This window comes from Oncorhynchus nerka, linkage group LG2 (genome assembly GCF_034236695.1).
Source record: "Oncorhynchus nerka isolate Pitt River linkage group LG2, Oner_Uvic_2.0, whole genome shotgun sequence".
Taxonomy (NCBI): domain Eukaryota; kingdom Metazoa; phylum Chordata; class Actinopteri; order Salmoniformes; family Salmonidae; genus Oncorhynchus; species Oncorhynchus nerka.
Window position 1 is genome coordinate 84,558,775 of NC_088397.1, and position 19,223 is coordinate 84,577,997.

Consider the following 19,223-nt stretch of genomic DNA (forward strand, 5'->3'; position numbering starts at 1 on the left):
GATTAGTGAAGTAGAGCAGTGGTCCCTCAGGTGGGGCTTCAAGCTTTAATAAGAACAGTGGTTCAAAATAATTGGCAAGAGTTGTGGAACAGGGAGAGAGAGGGAAGACACCTATATAAAGATCCAGGAAAAGGTGGGGGCAGGGAGGAAAGTGTAGTCACAAGGCTGAGACTGGGACACACAAGTACATTGAAATGGCTGGGGAAACATCCAATTGGGAGGTGTGATCATTGTCAAGAGGAGATGGAGACAGTGGAATATGTTCTATTTCAGTGCCAGAAATATGTGAGAGAAAGGGAGCGATTATTATTTGATGTGAGGAGTAATGTGGTTGAAGAGCCAGGATTAAGTGAACTGCTGGGGAAATCTTCAGGGGATGTAGTATTTAATTATGTATTTTGTTTCCTTAGGGAGATGAGATTATTGGGTTGGATTTAGACCATTGCTGTCTCTGGTCCACATTCCAGTCCAGTTGGTGGCGGTTATGCACCTTAAAGTTGGTTGCCAACTGCCATATAAAATCCACAGAATAAGGAGACCAGCCTCACACTCCAGTACAGTAGATGGCGGTTATGCACCTTAAAGTTGGTTGCCAACTGCCATATAAAATCCACAGAATAAGGAGACCAGCCTCACACTCCAGTACAGTAGATGGCGGCATATGCACCTTAAAGTTGGTTGCCAACTGCCATATAAAATCCATAGAATAAGGAGACCAGCCTCACACTCCAGTACAGTAGATGGCGGCATATGCACCTTTAAATTGGTTGCGATCCGCCAAAAGAAGAAGAACAGCCGTGAGTGGCGGTAGTCGGCCATATTGTCCCTGAGACAGCAAAAATCATACGCAAGTACACCGGCGAGAGGAAAGGAAGGGATCCTGTCTTCACTCCGCTCTTTAAAAGAGGAGGTGGGTCACAGATTTTATCAAAGAGGTAACTAACTATACAATGGAAGTTTGGACTCTGGTTCAAATTATTTTATGAAACAAGCAGTCAGTTAGCTATCTAGCTAGTTTTCAAGCTTGCCATTGGGACTGGTGACTAACGCGTTAGCTCGCTGGGCTAGATGAGACTACCGGTAGCTAGCTACTGTAGTTGGATAACACAACTGTCCAATGTAGTTATTGCTGCCAAACTGCGCAAACCAGCCATGCGTTAGCTAGCTAGATATGTGAAAGTGCTAACGTTAGCTAGTATAGCTAATCTTTGAAGCAACCCCTCAGCGTTTCCTAATCTTGGTCTTGGCGACCCCAAGGGGTGCACCTATTGGTTTTTGCCCTAGTAGTACCACACAGCTGATCCAAATAATAAACTGATCGTTGAGCTTCGATCATTTGAATCTGCTGTGTAGTGTTAGGGCAAAAATCAAAACGTGCATCCCTTAGGATGGTCAGTAACGAGTTTGGGGATACGCTGCAACCTACAGTTGTTACATTGATTTCGTTAACGTTTTTATTTTAATGTTTTTATTTAACTAGGCAAGTCAGTTAATTAAGAACAAATTATTATTTAAAATGAAAGCCTACTTTTAAAGCCCCTCCGGCCAAACCCTCCCCTAACCCGTACGACGCTGGGTAAATTGTGCACCGCCCTATGGGACTCCCGATCACGGCCGGTTAGTGATACGGCCCGGGATGGAACCCGGGTCTGTAGTGACGCCTCTAGCAGTGCCTTAGACCGCCACTCGGGAGACGTTAGTCTAGCTAACTATCGTAACTACTCATGAGGCACTGAGCAAACAAACATTTATTATTCCTCAAGCTAGATACACATGTTTGTTGTCAAACCTGGCATTAGCACTGTTACCTACCGTTAGCGAGCTATATCTTAGCCAGAGGGTAGCAACACCACTTTTCCACAAAGGTGTCTTGCATCCATTGCAGAGATTATTTATTGCTACATCTTTTTCGAATTAAACTATGCTAACTTTAGAATGATGTGGAACTCGCCTGCAGCATGTTGGTTGAGGTTAATATTACATTGAAATCTGAAGGCAACTGTCACTCAGTGGTTGCTAGTTGCTCGAAGCAGAACAAATGCACTCTGTTACAATGGTGTCGTGACCCGGATCCACAGTTGGGCTCTGCCCAGCTGCTGAGGTAACTTCAAGGAGTAGGAGGTTGGTCTTTATGATGGGTGGGAGTTTGAGACAAAATATCTAAAGGATCATATTATTAAACATACTTTCCAAATGTGGGTTTGTTGTAGACCCACTGCCTCTGCATAACTCGTGTCACTTCATAATGACCAACCATCCTGCCCACCAGCACAATAAGTTGAAATGGAATTGTATATGACTTCTGGCTTCCCACGGATAGTTGCTAAAAGCACTTTAAGCCTAGGTCAGCTACATACTACATCACATCCGGCCGCATTTGGGATTCTCATAGGGCGGTACACAATTTGCCCAGCGTCATCCTGGGTAGGCCATCATTGTAAATAAGAATTTGTTCGTAACTGACTTGCCTAGTTAAATAAAGGTTTAAATAAATGAAAAGGCATACCTATGCCAACCTCTATACAGAGCTAGAGGATATCTTTGACAGGCACCAGAGTTATGACCGTTTGTTGTTGGCAAAGATAAGCGAAGGCTTGACTATTGCAGAGGAAATGGTCTATTGGCATGACATATGGATAGATCTCATCATTTATCAATAGAAGCCTATATATGAGTATGTATGAACATTTTTCTGAACAAATGGGACCTTCTGTTAGAGTATAAAAAGTCAAATGTGATAGTATTTTCACCCCTTTTTTTGTGTGTGTGGTGGTAATGATGAATTCCATCAAACTTTGATGATCAGGGCAGTAAGAGAATGGATTTTGTATTTTAAACTAAATCAATAGTTGCATAGCTTATCCCCACCAGCTTTAGTAATTAAACATTGTCAATACTTTATGGGCGCTGCAGTGACACATTTTAAAACAGCCTGCTGGTAATCAGGCCTTTAATTTAGTTTTCAACAACAAATGCAGTGTTGTAACAGTGCATCAAATTGCATTGCATTACACACACACACACACCTGTAGAGACTTTGATTGTCTGCACTGGTCATCAGTTCTGCGGGGAGTTTTTACACCCATGTCAATGACACATATTTGATCTGGCCTAGGTGATGGTCTCAAATATAACTGACATTGTCCCCCCCCCCCCTATCCCCCTGTTGTCTCAGCTGTCCTCCCCTGGTGCCCCCCACCCTACAGCCAAAGCTCCCCCTTACCCCCTGCCCTGCCAGGAAGAGGCCCCTGACCTGTTACCCCACCTTCCCTCTTCTCCCGCCTACTCTCTTCTCTCCTCATCCTTCTCTGCAGTAAGTGCACCCCCTCTCCTTTGCCAAGCTGTCGGACATGTCAGGACCCGTGCCGAGTCGGGCCCGCGTGTACACCGATGTCAACACACAACGGCCCAGGGAGTACTGGGACTATGAGTCCCATGTGGTGGAATGGGGGTATGCAGCGACCACACACATACACACAAACTCCCAGTCTCTAAATTAAGTCCGAAAATGTTGGTTGGTGCTTGCTAAACAAACGGATGACTTTCTCTTCTTTGCACATTGTAACTCTGCGGTTTAATTCCAATTTCCTTGAATTGTGTAATTGACAAAAACAATTCTGACCTCAGAAATCAAGATGACTTCCAGTTGGTGCGGAAGCTGGGACGTGGAAAGTACAGTGAAGTGTTTGAAGCAATCAACATCACCAACAATGAGAAGGTTGTGGTGAAAATACTCAAGGTAAGGCCACAATGAGAAATCAATATCATTCAGATCATAGATTTGCCATTTGATACAGACTCACATTGGCTTGTTGGAATCATATTGAAGTAAAACCACCCCGACAATCAATACAATTGGTCTTTAATTGTGTCCATAGCCTGTCAAGAAGAAGAAAATCAAGCGTGAAATTAAGATCCTGGAGAACCTCCGCGGAGGCCCCAACGTCATCTCCCTTGTAGACATCGTCAAAGACCCAGTGGTGAGTAGGAATGGTGGGGAAAGAGGTGTGAACTGTATTACGCTTTTAGAGGGGCTCCCATGACTTTAATGCAACAACCCCTTCTTTTCTTTCAGTCTCGGACTCCGGCCTTGGTCTTTGAACATGTCAACAACACAGACTTCAAGGTAAGATGGAGCATCCGTTTTAACCCCGGGGTCGTATTCATTAGACCACACCACATCAAAACGTTTTGCGTTTCTTACAAGTTCAGGTAGTCCGTCCTCGTTGCAGTCTGTTTTCTTCTGTTTCTTGACAGTGCACATCTCTTTTCTGAAACAAAGCCCTATGAAATCTCTTTTGGCGTGCATGTTGTTTCCCTGTACTCCAGTGTGTACATTTGAAGTCTGAGGTTTACATGCACCTTAGCCAAATACATTTAAACTCAGTTTTTCACAATTCCTGACATTTAATCCTAGTAAAAATGCCCTGTCTTAGGTCAGTTAGGATCACCACTTCATTTTAAGAATGTGAAATGTCATAATAATAGTTGAGAATTATTTATTTCTGCTTTTATTTCTTTCATCAATTTCCCAGTGGGTCAGAAGTTTACATACACTCAATTAATATTTGGTATCATTGCCTTAAAACTATTTAAACTATGGTCAAACGTTTCGGGTAGCCTTCCACAAGCTTCTCACAATAAGTTGGGTGAATTTTGGCCCATTCCTCCTGACAGAGCTGGTGTAACTGAGTCAGGTTTGTAGGCCTCCTTGCTCGAACACACTTTCTCAGCTCTGCACACACATTTTCTATAGGATTGAGGTCAGGGCTTTGTGATGGCCACTCCAGTACCTTGACTTTGTTGTCCTTAAGCCATTTTGCCACAACTTTGGAAGTATTCTTGAGGTCATTGTCCATTTGGAAGACCTGACTTCCTGGCGGCTGTTGCTTCAATATATCCACATATTTTCCAGCCAGTCCCTCCTGCAGGAAAGCACCCCCACAACATGATGCTGCCACCCCTGTTCTACACGGTTGGGATGGTGTTCTTCGGCTTGCAGGCATCCTCCTATTTCCTCCAAACACAACGGTGGTCATTATGGCCGAACAGTTCTTTTTTTGCTTCATCAGACCAGAGGACATTTCTCCAAAAAGTACGATCTTTGTCCCCATGTGCAGTTGCAACCGTAGTCTGGCTTTTTATGGCGATTTTGGAGCAGTGGCTTCCTTGCTGAGCGGCCTTTCAGGTTATGTCGATATAGGACTCGTTTTACTGTGGATATAGATACTTTTGTACCGGTTTACTCCAGCATCTTCACAAGGTCCTTTGCAGCTGTTCTGGGATTGATTTGCACTTTTTGCACCGAAGTACGTTCATCTCTAAGAGAGCCTTCCTGAGCGATATGACTGCTGTGTGGTCCCATGGTCTTTATACTTACTTTCTGACCCACTGGAATTATGATACAGTGAAGTAATCTGTCTGTAAACAATTGTTTGAAAAATTACTTGTCATGCACAAAGTAGATGTCCTAACCTACTTGCCAAAACTATAGTTTGTTAACAAGGCATTTGTGGAGTGGTTGAAAAACAAGTTTTAATGACTCCAACATCAGTGTATGTAAACAGGTTCAGTGCTGTCTTCGGGGGCCCGGATGTTTCATGTCTTGTGGTTCTATCCTCAATCACTGGTACACGATGATCCATTGGAATGGTTGCGTCAAGTTTGGTGTTCCGTAATAGGCCTAAGTGTTACCAGTCAGATGCCCAAGTTGATAGCTTGTGATTTGAATAATATGTGAACTCTTTGTATTAGATGATGGGTTCAGGTTGGTTAGACAGATATATGCATGGACTCTTCAGGGTTTGGTTAAATCACGGTATTGATTCATCTGTTTTTACTTGCAGCAATTGTACCAGACCCTAACTGACTACGACATCCGGTTCTACATGTTCGAGATCCTCAAGGTGGGTCTCGTAATGTTGTAATTTGGGTGTACTACCCCATTTCATTTGTGCTCTTAAAATGTATTGGAAGGCCCAGAGACTGCTAGACATGAGTCAGCATTTTCCTCTCCCAAAACAAGACCATTCGAGTGCTTAGAGTATAAGCCCCTTGTTTGTCTGACGGTTACATATTAACCGTCTATTTGCCCATCAACATGTTTGTGCGCCCACACAGGAAGAAAACGTCTGTTTTGTCATCTGCATTTCTTTGTTGATTAAATCCCCAGCCTCCTTGTTGTTAACATGCAGCCATTTTGGCTCTGTCCGCAGGCCCTGGACTACTCCCACAGCATGGGAATCATGCACAGGGACGTGAAACCCCACAACGTGATGATTGATCACGAACACCGCAAGGTGAGTGTTTATGACCAATGCGGCAGAGGCACGGTTATTTTCCCTCCACCCGATTTGCCCGTAGACGAGACCTTTGTCATTTTAACATTTAATGTGACAAAAAAAAAATACGCTAGTTTAAATGGAAATATTTTAACTCTTGATGAATCATGTTATGATGTATTATTGGAGCTGTAATACAAGCAGATATTGCACAACAACATTACAATGCCCAAGTAGTCCCTCCCCGTTTGTCTCTTTATGTTTGTTGTCCTAATAAACACAACCCTGTTCTGCTCCTCTCAGTATCGACTGTCTGTGTTTGTGTTCTTCCAGCTGCGCCTTATTGACTGGGGTCTGGCTGAGTTCTACCACCCGGGACAGGAGTATAATGTCCGAGTGGCTTCTCGCTACTTCAAAGGACCTGAGCTTCTGGTCGATTATCAGGTATGTTGTCTAGCTACTGTTCTTAATTGTCAAGCTCAGTCTATATTATTTTCTGTTGTGTAGATCACAGCTACATGCACACATACCCTTTTCACACCATTGAACCAAACTGCTGAGCTGGTTAAGCATCCACCGTAGTTACAGGAACCATGTACAACACGGCAATGTGAACTAAACAGGCAAATCTCCCATTGGTCATTCAAATCCATTTCATTAGATGGTCCCAATATTTCCCTAAGGGGCTGTTGCAAGCACCTCTTAAATTCTGACATCTTGGCTTATCTCTAACTCACTGATTTGACTGTCTTCTTCTTCCAGATGTATGACTACAGTCTGGACATGTGGAGCTTGGGCTGCATGTTGGCCAGCATGGTCTTCAGGAAGGAGCCTTTCTTCCACGGCCACGACAACTACGACCAGGTAAACACTATCCAATACGTTGTACACCATGTTTCAATGGTCTACTACGACCAGGTAAACACTATCCAATACGTTGTACACCATGTTTCAATGGTCTACTACGACCAGGTAAACACTATCCAATACGTTGTACACCAGACTCATATCAAACATCTCCAATCTAAAATCAAATCTAGAGTCTGCTTTCTATTCCGCAACAAAGCCTCCTTCACTCACGCCGCCAAACTTACCCTAGTAAAACTGACTATCCTACCGATCCTCGACTTTGGCGATGTCATCTACAAAATAGCTTCCAACACTCTACTCAGCAAACTGGATGCAGTTTATCACAGTGACATCCGTTTTGTTACTAAAGTACCTTATACCACCCACCACTGCGACCTGTATGCTCTAGTCGGCTGGCCCTCGCTACATATTCGTCGCCAGACCCACTGGCTCCAGGTCATCTACAAGTCCATGCTAAGTAAAGCTCTGCCTTATCTCAGTTCACTGGTCACGATGCTCCAGCAGGTGTATCTCACTGATCATCCCTAAAGCCAACACATCATTTGGCCGCCTTTCGTTCCAGTTCTCTGCTGCCTGTGACTGGAACGAATTGCAAAAATCGTTGAAGTTGGAAACTTTTATCTCCCTCAACAACTTCAAACATCTGCTATCTGAGCAGCTAACCGATCGCTGCAGCTGTACATAGTCTATCGGTAAATAGCCCACCCAATTTTACCTACCTCATCCCCATACTGTTTATATTTATTTACTTTTCTGATCTTTTGCACACCAATATCTCTACCTGTACATGACTATCTGATCATTTATCACTCCAGTGTTAATCTGCAAAATTTTAATTTATTCACCTACCTCATGCCTTTTGCACACAATGTATATAGACTCTCTTTTTTTCTACTGTGTTATTGACTTAATTGTTTACTCCATGTGTAACTCTGTGTTGTCTGTTCACACTGCTATGCTTTATCTTGGCCAGGTCGCAGTTGCAAATGAGAACTTGTTCTCAACTAGCCTACCTGGTTAAATAAAGGTGAAATAAAAAAATAAAATGTTTCAATGATCTACTACGACCAGGTAAACACTCCAAAACGTTGTGCGCCATGTCGCAAGGGCCCCATTCATTACAAGTGACGAGAATAACCTTGTCCCTGTTCAGGAGGGTGAAAGGTTCCAGAACATTCCGATGGAAACGGATTGTATACAACAGATTTGATTATGTCAGGTACTATAGGGAATCCTGTCAGTTCTATTCATGAATTATATTTCTCCATTTTTTTCTCCCTTTGTCAGTTGGTGAGAATAGCCAAGGTGTTGGGAACGGAAGACCTGTACGACTACATTGACAAGTACAACATAGAGTTGGAGCCTCGGTTCAATGACATTCTGGGAAGGTAGGTGGTTGTCTGTCTTTTACTAATGTGTGGTTTTCTGCACTTGTTTTGGGTAAAACCACCTCCTGAATCTAAACACACACAGCTGCTCTTAACCAGCTCTCCCCTTCCAGACACTCTCGTAAGCGGTGGGAGCGCTTCGTCCACAGTGAGAACCAGCAGCTGATCAGTCCTGAGGGTCTGGACTTTCTGGACAAGCTGCTGCGCTATGACCATCAGGCCCGGTTGACTGCCCGCGAGGCCATGGATCACCCCTACTTCTGTGAGTGTGGATGTTGAAGGTTTTTAAAGGTAGACTCAGCGATGCATGAAGTAAACAGCAATATCGGGTTGATTTCCGCAACAACTAAGAGTGTTGAAGTGCAAGGCTAAATTCCTTCGCTGTTCTGGTCCCGTAGATACCACGTTGTAATGACGTGAAGCGTACATGGCCAGATAATGTCTGGCTGTATGAGATCACAGTTTCGCATCACGCTCATTTGAATGTCTGCGGTGCTGTTCATGACAATGTCGGAAAGTTGAGAAACTTAATTTATTTAAAGAAATAATGTTTTCTCACATTCTGTGAGACAAATTTCTAGGTTGGTGATGATCTTAGAATATTCTCTGAAAGTTGCCCACATAATAATGATTGGAATGGAACTGCTGTGGGTTTGTTGATTAGATGAGAAAATGATTTAGTTGTGGCTGCACAGGAAAGATGGTCCCAACTGTAACCCTGTGTGCTTTGTTCTGTGGTGTTTTTATTATGTCTTTGAACCTGTGGTCCTCTATATGGCTCTATAGGCCAAGCTGCAGTTACAACAGCAAATAAAAGGCTTGTTATAAGTGGGGTTACTTCGCATTGCAACAAGGTTTCTCTTTAAAAGCAACTCACAGCTTAAACAGTTTAAGGGAGACTGATGTTCTGGTCTCTTCACATTTAGTTGGCTTTGATATCGTTTGTTTGTGCTAATCAGGGTTGTGTTCATTAGGGCAAATAAGCAAAACGTTTTGTAGTGGCAAAGAAAAACAAATGTTTCTTCTACCTCGTTTTACTCCGTTTTCATCCATTTTATATTTAATGAACATGGCCCAGTTCAAGGTGGTCATTAGTAGTTGCTTATGACTATCTACTTGCAGTAGCTGGAGACTAGGGACTCGACTGTTGTCGTGACTTGACTAATATTAATCTGATTACTTATCTAATCAACTAACTGTTTAATTGTTACCCGATTTTAAAATAACAATTAACTCATTAGGATTTGAGGCACCATGAGAGAAGTTCTTTTAGAGTTACCATCTCCTGAATTAAACTCTAAAAGGTCTTTACCTATCACATCTATAAACAGTCAACTTATTAATCATAACCTTGTATCATGTCATCATTCTGAACAGTCGTAACCTCCTTGCATCTGCAAAAACCAGAGCCTTGTGATTCAGTACTACACAAATTGGTTTATTTATTTACTAGCTAATTAAATGGTAACACAGAATAAACATGCACACTTAATATGTTAAACAGGTCCCTAGTGGAATGACAACAATATGGCTGCTTGTTACAAAAGATGGGATGGGGGGGGCAGAGAGGGACAGACACACTTAACTTTGGTACATATAGGCTGTATCACAACAGGCTGTGATCGGGAGTCCCATAGGGCAGCACACAATTGCCCCAGCGTCACCCGGATAGGGAAGGGTTTGGCCGGGGTAGGCCGTCATTGTAAAATAACTGACTTGTCTAGTTAACTAAAGGTTACATCTTTTTTAATTACAGTAATCATATACTTTGCACACAATTGCCTCCCTCTTTGAGTAAGAAGTCATGAATGTGTTTACGTGACATGCCTTGGTTCGTCGAGTATCTCTCTCGGAACCGGGCCGCCTTGGAAAGGGGGTTGGGCCTATTCACGGCACGCTTGCAAGGCACTGATTGTCCAAAAATGGTTCCAACAAGTCTTCTACTGTTCTTCTCTGTAGTTGTCTGGTATCTGGTGACTTGTCGTGTAGTACTGAACAGAACTACACTTTATTTTCCTTCCATTCGCTCCTGAAGATGATACATCGAAGATGGGCTAGCCAGCCGGTTCGATGGTTCCCAGTGGGGGGGTGAGAGTAGCGTAATTTATTTTGCAGCGCACGCCACAGGAGCAGTGTAGCGGGGCGGGGGGGGGGGGGGGGGATCTGGTTGAAGTCATTCATTGCAAACCTGATCTGACCTATTTGGATCCTCACAGGACAGTCATGACACTAGAGGTTTGTTCAATATGTGTTTTCTTGTCCTCACAGATCCCATTGTGAAAGAGCAGGGTCGCATGCCAGGGTCGGCTAACCTACCCTGTGGAAATACAGCCGTGAGCACAGCCAACATGATCACTGGTGAGCGCACACACACACACCAATCAGCCTGAATGCCCTCCCGGCTTCTCGTCTGATCTCCCATTACTCAGTGTTGAGGAGGATGTTTTGTCAGTGGGAGGCCGAGCTCGGCAATTTAATGGATTCAAGAAGTGAACTTGGTCTGTGTAAAGATTCGATGAAGCTTGGTCACCTGCTATATTTTCCCAGGAAAATGTCCTCAGTATGCTGTCATTGATGTTAGTCATTCCTCTAAAGGCCTTTGTAGACTGTACGTCCGATTCTATTTTTTACGATTATAACGTCACACTGTGCAATGTTACCAAATTAATATCTTTATCAACCTGGCCAGATTGTACGATTTGATCTAGTTCTGTCGTCACATTATGCAATTGGCTTGAGAGGCTAGGTCAACTGCTGCTGTGTGTTTGATCTATGCATCTGCCAGCAGAGCAAGCCTCTCTTTGCTTATGCACGTGTCAAGTGAGTTCGGGAAAAACTGAAGTATGCATCTTAGAAATAGTTTTCACATACAAACTTCATATGTCCAAGTTCAGAAGCAGCTGCCCCAAAATAACATGGTCGCTGTGGTAGAATGTTTATTTTGATTGGTGAGTTTTTCAAAATCCAATCAGGTAACCTGATTTCAGATGTTATGCAAGCAAGATTATTAGGGAAATCGTTCTTCTTGCACAGCATGGAAACGTTTCAATTAATCGGACTATTCACAATGATCGTATTATTGTGTGCCGGGTGTGTTCCTATTGATCAGTTACTGGGATCGGCTCAACACCGGCCACACGTGACTACGACTGCACGTAGTGTTACTTACAGGCTGACTACACTGCTCCTGTGGCGTGCGCTGCAAAATCAATTTAGATATCTATATTATTCAATTATTGCACCCACTCTGCTCGCGTGCGCCAATTAGCGTCTTGTTGCCAAGGGCTAAAATAGTCAGTTCCATTTCCGACGCAGATCGCGCTGCAAGTCCTGCCTCTCCTATCTCCTCATTGGTTTATAGAAGCAGGTACCCACGTGCCATCTCATTGGTTATACCCACGTGGGTGACCGAAAGACGAACGAGGTCAGTGGCGGTAATGCACCTAATTTATGAAAGTTGCCAATCGCAATATAAAGTCAAGAGCCTAGGAGGAGATATGATTAGAAATGATGCGGTTGACCGTTTTATGCGTGGATTAATTGTTGGGAGTAGAGGACCTTGTGCATTTCAGGTAAAATAACAACTCGATGTTTATATCCCAGGAGAAATTAGCTAGCAACAGCAAGCTAGCAAAATGGGACAAATTAGCCAGCATGTGCAAGCTAGCTAGCTAAATTGCCATAAAGGTTTAATGCTTTTTGACCTGTCCCCAAATGAATGTAATTGGTTCAGAATTTGTTTTGATATTTTAACCTGCGTGTCGTGATCGCGTTTGGTGTGGGGGGACAAAATAAATGTATGCACGATCGGCAGACATAGACCCTGTCACACTGATCAAGCCAAGACACCAGACTGTTGTTTATGACCTAAGAATTTGCCCGCGGCGTGCACATTATTTCCGGGGTGGCATAAGATGGCTAAAATCGTATTTTCAGCAAAGGCCTTTAAAGATGGGTAGTAAAATAATGACTATCACATTGTCATAATTGACATACTGTAATTTAATGCAATACATTTCAGAAGAGCTCAACTCTCACCATATTTGAGTGCATCCATTGTTATCTTTCCTATGTAACCCATTGGTTAATGTAGTCACTGCATCATCAGAACTCACTTGGAGTGTTTTCTAAGTAACCCGCATGCTTAGTTAAGCTAAATTCCCTGTCTTTCTCTCTAGGCATCTCTGCCTTGCCAGTCGCTACTGCCCTGGTCACCCTCACCGGCTCGCCCGTTCTCTCTGCTGCCACCAACACCCTGAGCGTCCCCGTGCCCGCCGCTGCTGGTCCCCCCCAGTGATTGCAACCAACAGGAGCCACTCACTCTGCCGGCCCGCGCCACCACCTCTACTCACTCACACAGTCCAACTGCCCTGAGATCCAGGAATGCCAACCTCTGAAGGCAGTCTCATCTGAACAATGTTAGTTTGTATCTCCTTTAATGAACTTGAGGTAAACAGACATATGAAATGAATGTTCTGTGTAATTGACACATACAGGTATTCCTTTCATATTGAAGTGACGGTGTGGCTGTGTGTGTGTGGCTGTGTCTTATGTTCACAAGCCAAGAATAAGTTACGAATCCACTGGTGATGGGGGTCCCTCCCCTTGCAACACGTTTTGTTTGTACATCACTGACAATGGTCACGCGAAGTAGTTAGCGGGAGGCAACAGGAAAGGACGGTAACATTCATACCAAAAGGAGCAGAAGCTGTAGTTTACTAATGCAATGTTATCAAACAAGACCTGGCTAGAACACCTTAAGCAATCCCCCGTGTTTAGGTCAATCCAGAACTCCATACCACCATTATAAAGACTCTTCCCCACGGCATTTGAAAGTGTTTGGTGCTGTTCTGTGCTCCAGTCGTGTGTTGAAACACTGAAGCCGCCTCACTCCACCTATACTAATGACACTTTAGTCTGAATAGTATGTCTTGCCTTTCTACCGAACTGGATACCTAGTCTTTTTGATGTAAGGGTTCCCTGACCGTTTTCTTTTTTTGTACTGAAATGCTATTGTGCTGGATGGGTTTAATTTGCTGTGGAAACGGTTTGATGTCAGTATTGTCATCCAAACCATTCGAAATCCAGACAAAGCCATCCGTTTGGTTAATTTGAAACGTTTCTCTCAAACTTGCTGCTTTACAGTTCCTTGAATTAATTCAAGTTGTAAAAAAACCAAAGTTTACTCAATCGTTTGGAAAAAGAGGAGACTGACCAAACGTTCGTTTTCTTGGAGTTACACAGAGTTATGTGGAGATAATATGGGGGAGAAAATATTTGTTAGATCACAACAGAATACAAAAGCACCGGAGTCCTGGTTAAGTTGGCTTGAAATGTTTTCTCTGCTGTTCGAACCTGAGGAATTGTTTTTTTTTTGTATTTAGTTTGTTTCGAGGCTAAGTTTCTTGATCGATCATCTGTTTAGCCAAACACTGAAGGATGTATTGAACTTGAACGGTTGAATTTTTCCTGTGTTAGTGCCAGAAATGGGAATCTTGTTTGAGTATAGCTGTACATATGCATCCTTTTTTCATTTGAAATCTCACAGCGTATGAAATACATGCATACATCGACATAATGAAGTTGTATGAGTCCTTACATCACTGTATATATTTTTGTCCGTATGTAGACTAGTATTTGAAAATATTTGTGTAAATAAACACATTTTATCAAGTATATCTGAGTTGGTATGTTCACACAGATTGTCTCCTGATTGTAAATCAATTTCCTTAATTATTGTATAATTTTGACGTCACTTCTACAGTATGCGTTTTTGTTATGTTTTTAAATTAATTGTAACGGTGATAATAAAACTGGTTGTTTGGATGCTGATTGTGGTCTAAGGCACTGCATCTCAGTGCTAGATGCGTCACTACAGACCCTGGTTCGATGCTGGGCTGTATCACAACCGGCCATGATTGGGAGTCCCATAGGGCGGCGCACAATTGGCTCAGCGTCGTCAGTGTTAGGGTATGGCCGGGGTAGGTCGTCTTTGTTCTTAACTGACTTGCCTAGTTCAAATAAATTGGACGAGCAGCGTGTTGGCCGTCACACACCTTTGCCTGCTAACAGTTCCATCTGAATGACCACTGCCCCTCTATAATAATATCATGTTTATGTTGCTGTGTGAATCATCTCCTGTATTTCGCTGTCTGAATCATCTCCTATATTTAGCTCAACTCGCACATTTCCCCCTGCTTCCAGCCTAGCATTTATACTGAACATAAATAAACGCAACATGAAACCATTTCAAAGATTTTACTGACTTACAGGACAAATAAGGAATCATTCAATTGTAATAAATTAATATAGGCCATAATCTATGGATTTCACATGACTGGGGAAATGGATATAAATCCGATCACAGAAACCTTTAAAATGAAATGGGGCTGTGGATCATAACCAGTCAGTATCTGGTGTGACCATTTGCCTCATGCAGCGCGACACATCTCCTTCTCATAATTGATCAGGCTGTTGATTATGGCCTAGGGAATGTTGTCTTCCTCTTCAAAAGCTGCGTGAAGTTGCTGGATATTGGCGGGAACTGGAACACGCTGTCGTACACTTCGATCCAGAGCATTCCACACGTGCTCAATGAGTGACATGTCTGGTGAGTATGTAGGCCGTGGAAGAAATCGGATATGTTCAGCTTCCAGGAATTGTGTACAGATCCTTGCGACAACGGGGCTGTGCATTATCGTGGTGAAACATGAGGTGATGGCGGCGGATAAATGGCATGACAATGGGCCTCAGGATCTCATGGTAGCTGTACATTTAAATTGCCATCGACAAAATGCAATTGTGTTTGTTGTCCGTACCATAAACCAACCGCCACCATGGAGCCCTCTGTTCACAACGTTGACATCCGCAAACCGCTTGCCCACATGACACCATACATGCGGTCTGCCATCTGCCCGGTACAGTTGAAACCGGAATTTATCTGTGAAGAGCACACTTCTCCAACGTGCAAGTGGCAATCGAAGGTAAGCATTTGTTACTGAAGTCTGTTACGATGCCAAACTGCAGTAGTCCATTAGCTGCTGCAGATGAGCATCCCTGAGACGATTTGTAACATTTTTTGCTGAAACTCTTTGGTTGCGGAAACCCACAGTTTCATCAGCTGTCTGGTTGGTTGGTCTCAGACGATCCCACAGGTGAAGAAGCCAGATGTAGAGGTCCTGGGCTGCAGTTGAGAGGTCGGTTGGACGTACTGCCAAATTCTCTAAAATGACATGTTAGAGAAATTAACAATTAATTATCTGGCAACAGCTGTGAAAACGTTATCCCCAGCACTACAGGGTGTCTTGGTGTTGACCACCTCTTTTTGAACGCCTGCTCAGAAGTCCTATGGTGATCAAACACACAGACATTACTGTACATCCACCGATGAGCAGTGGCCTCCTGCCAACCCTATTGGCAAACACCATGGAGACCAAGGTGGCGATCACTGACTACCTCCATGCCCACGGATGCCAGCACTGCTGAGGCATTACTCTCAAAGCCCACTGAATGAAAAACGGTTGAGCTGTTGAAGAGCACGTTGGGCTGACCGGTGAACTGATGAAAGATCACCAAGCCCAGCCCTATCATAGTCCTGATCCTCATGTTATCCAGCCGTTGTAAGAGGTGCACAATGCTGTACTGTGCGTTATCAAGTCTGTTGGAAACGGTTGCTGAATTCTCTACTTCGTGATCCTCAATGAAGCGAATAAGGCTTCTTTGGCTTTGAGCGTCTGCCCTTTGGCATTCTGCAGGTGCTCCAGCATTGGACGGGAGGAACCAAATGGAGACGAACTGAGCCAAAGTCAGCACGATGGCTGACCCAAACAGATATTTCCATCCATGTCTGGTATCAGACAGGATATAGTTCATGGCATAAGCTCCCAGAATGCCCACGGTGATAGACTTCTTTGGGTCCAAAAAAAACCTATGCTTGTCGGTGACCATCTCCAACACAAAGACACAGCAGGACATGGAGGAGATGCATATGGCGAAGCCCACCGTGATTCTTCCCACCACCAGCGCTAAGTAAGAGGTGCTAACCAGGACCAGACTCCCTGCCAGGATAAGGACGTTGCTGAGGATGATGGAATTCCTTCGGCCATAGTGGTCAATCAGCCACCCGCCGACCAGGGAAGCCTACAAGGCCCCAATCAGAAGGGTACTGACCACCGCCTCCTGCTGGACACAGGTGAGCTGGAACTAGGCCTGGAGCAATGCATTTCACTGTACTTGTGCACATGACAAAACTTTTGGAGTATATGAGTTTAACATGTTTAGTGTGAGTATAGGATTCATTTAGTGTACATTTGAATGATCCTTGGATGATGTGACACAATTGATCATGGTTTTGACCTAAGGTAAAAATGTCAAGGTGCAACAGAATGTACTAATTTGTGTCTATTTTCATATGTGTGCCTATATGGAGGAAATGTATATAGTAAAGCAGCTAAAAGAAAATGCTAATTTGTTTATCATAAATATATTCAATGTCCCATAAAACATTAGCTGTTAAAAACTACATTCATGTTTGGAGAGAGGTCATAAACAATACATATTCTTCATGTAGATATATACATGTTTGATATGCAATATATTGCTAATGAATCTGGCAAAAATCCAGGATAATGTGTAAACCCTATGTGGTATCTTTAATGATTATTCAGGCTTTATTACAGTTCTGCAGATGGCAGACTAAAACATTGAATAAGTATTGCATATTATTTTAGGCCTACTGTACATCAGTGGAGGCTCCTCAGAGGAGGAAGGAGGACCATCCTCAGTGAAATTCATAAAATTAAAAGGGAAAAAGTTATCATTTTTAGATAAAACTATACTAAATATATTCACATGTCAATTCTGTCCGTCTCTGGGTACTTTGACTTCAATACAAAACCTAGGAGGCTCATTGTTCTCACCTTCTTCCATAGACTTACACAGTTATAATGACAACTTCCGTCCTCCAATCTATCAGAGCTCTAAATTGTGTTAGAGTTGTTAGTGGTCATCTATTTAGGCAAACTTATTTGTATGTACAGTGCATTTGGAAAGTATTCAGACCCCTTGACTTTTTCCACATTTTGTTAAGTTACAGCCTTCTTTTAAATTGGATTAAATTGCCCCCCCCCCCCCCCAATCCACACACAATACTATTGACAAAGTAAAAATATATTTTCAGAAATGTTTGCAAATGTATGTATATATAAAAATAAAAATAAATCACATTTACATAAGTATTCAGATTATAGCCTCGAGTCTTCTTGGGTATGACGCTACAAGCTTGGTACACCTGTATTTGGGCCACTCAAGGACATTCAGAGACTTGTCCCAAAGTCACTCCTGCGTTGTCTCGGCTGTGTGCTTAGGTTTGTTCTCTCTGCACTTTGCTCCGTTCATCTTTCCATTGATCCTGATTAGTCCTCCCAGTCCCTGCCGCTGAAAAACATCCCCACAGCATGTTGCTGCCACCACGTTTCACCGTAGGGATGGTGTCAGGTTTCCTCCAGACGTGACACTTGGTATTCAGGCCAAAAAATGTAATCTTGGGTTCATCAGACAAGGGAATCTTGTTTCTCATGGTCTGAGTCTTTCGGTGCCTTTTGGCAAACTCCAAGTGGGCTGTCATGTGCCTTTTTAATGAGTGGCTTCCATCTGGCCTCTCTACCATAAAGATCTGATTGGTGGAGTGCAGCAGAGATGGATGTCTTTTTGGAAGGTTCTCCCATCTCCACAGAGGAACTCTAGAGCTTTGTCAGAGTGCCCATCGTGTTCTTGGTCACCTCCCTGACCAAGGCCCTTCTACCCCAATTGCTCCTTTCTCTGAGCTCTACAGACAATTCCTTTGACCTGATGGCATGGTTTTTGCTCTGACATGTACTGGCAACTGTGGGACCTTATATGGACAGGTGTGTGCCTTTCCAAACAATGTCCAATCAATTGAATTTACCACAGGTGGACTCTAATCAAGTTGTAGAAACATCTCAATCATCAATGGAAACAGGATGCACCTGAGCTCAATTTAGAGTCTCATAAATAAGATATTTTAAGATAAGATATCTTTGATATTTTTGTTTTTTATTCATAATACATTTTCAGAAATGTCTAGAAACCTGTTTTCGCATTTTCATTAGGGGGTAGTGTGTGTAGATTGCTGAGGATATATTTTTTTTAAGTACATTTTAGAATAAGGCTGTAACATAACAAACTGGAAAAAGTTAAGGGGTCTGAATACTTTCCCGAAGGCACTGTATCCATGTTACAGTGCTTGTTTACGGAAGGCAGATGGAAGCAACCACCTGTGCTAATTAGCTATCTATGGTGCTCAAACACCTGTGAGTAAGTGTAACTAGGGAGGAAGTGTAGTTCGTCGGCTGGAGGCACACAGCCGTATGGATCTGACCTTTTACAGTAAGTGTATCTTTTTTATTTTAAATACTATTTTTGCTAATATGAAAGATGAGTTCCATATGTTTCAAAAACCGTATTGCAAGTGATGGTTATTGATGATCTGTTTTAACATTTAGAAACGTCAGGATTGTAGTTCACATGGACCCACTGTAAGCAGTGCTTAGCTGAGAAACCCTTGGGATAATAATTCTTTCTTAATGCCTTGGGATCTTGAGAGCAACAAGCAGGCTAAATAAAAACCCTCACAGTAGTATATGTAAATAAATTATTGGCTGCA

At 43.0% G+C, this 19,223-nt stretch overlaps 1 protein-coding gene and 1 pseudogene across 4 annotated transcripts; one reads left to right on the forward strand and one right to left on the reverse strand.

Annotated features, from left to right (window-relative positions):
• The first annotated feature begins 802 nt into the window (after positions 1–802).
• On the forward strand, positions 803–14,215 carry LOC115143868 (casein kinase II subunit alpha-like). 4 transcript variants are annotated; one of them, XM_029684306.2, is made up of 13 exons: positions 803–910; positions 3,315–3,451; positions 3,628–3,739; positions 3,879–3,980; positions 4,076–4,126; positions 5,847–5,906; positions 6,216–6,299; positions 6,615–6,725; positions 7,044–7,145; positions 8,439–8,539; positions 8,653–8,801; positions 10,808–10,897; positions 12,718–14,215. In XM_029684306.2, the coding sequence occupies exons 2-13, from the start codon at positions 3,351–3,353 to the stop codon at positions 12,834–12,836; spliced, it is 1,182 nt and encodes a 393-aa protein (XP_029540166.1). In that variant the 5' UTR covers positions 803–910; positions 3,315–3,350; the 3' UTR covers positions 12,837–14,215. The 4 variants fall into 4 exon arrangements, with proteins under 4 accessions (XP_029540166.1, XP_029540157.1, XP_029540192.1 ...); XM_029684297.2 differs by having other exon boundaries at positions 807–910; positions 3,176–3,451; XM_029684332.2 differs by lacking the exon at positions 3,315–3,451 and adding an exon at positions 3,176–3,313 and having other exon boundaries at positions 818–935.
• LOC135572954 (solute carrier family 2, facilitated glucose transporter member 10-like) lies at positions 13,550–18,164 on the reverse strand (annotated as a pseudogene).
• Between the last annotated feature and the right edge of the window lie 1,059 nt (positions 18,165–19,223).

What these genes read in the sequence shown, in the direction of transcription:
- LOC115143868 (XM_029684306.2), top strand. Translation starts at nt 3,351, where the DNA reads ATGTCAGGACCCGTGCCGAGTCGGGCCCGCGTGTACACCGATGTCAAC. An exon ending in TTGTGGTGAAAATACTCAAG is followed by an intron (nt 3,740 to 3,878) that starts GTAAGGCCACAA and finishes TTGTGTCCATAG; the next exon opens with CCTGTCAAGAAGAAGAAAAT. An exon ending in GCCACGACAACTACGACCAG is followed by an intron (nt 7,146 to 8,438) that starts GTAAACACTATC and finishes TCCCTTTGTCAG; the next exon opens with TTGGTGAGAATAGCCAAGGT.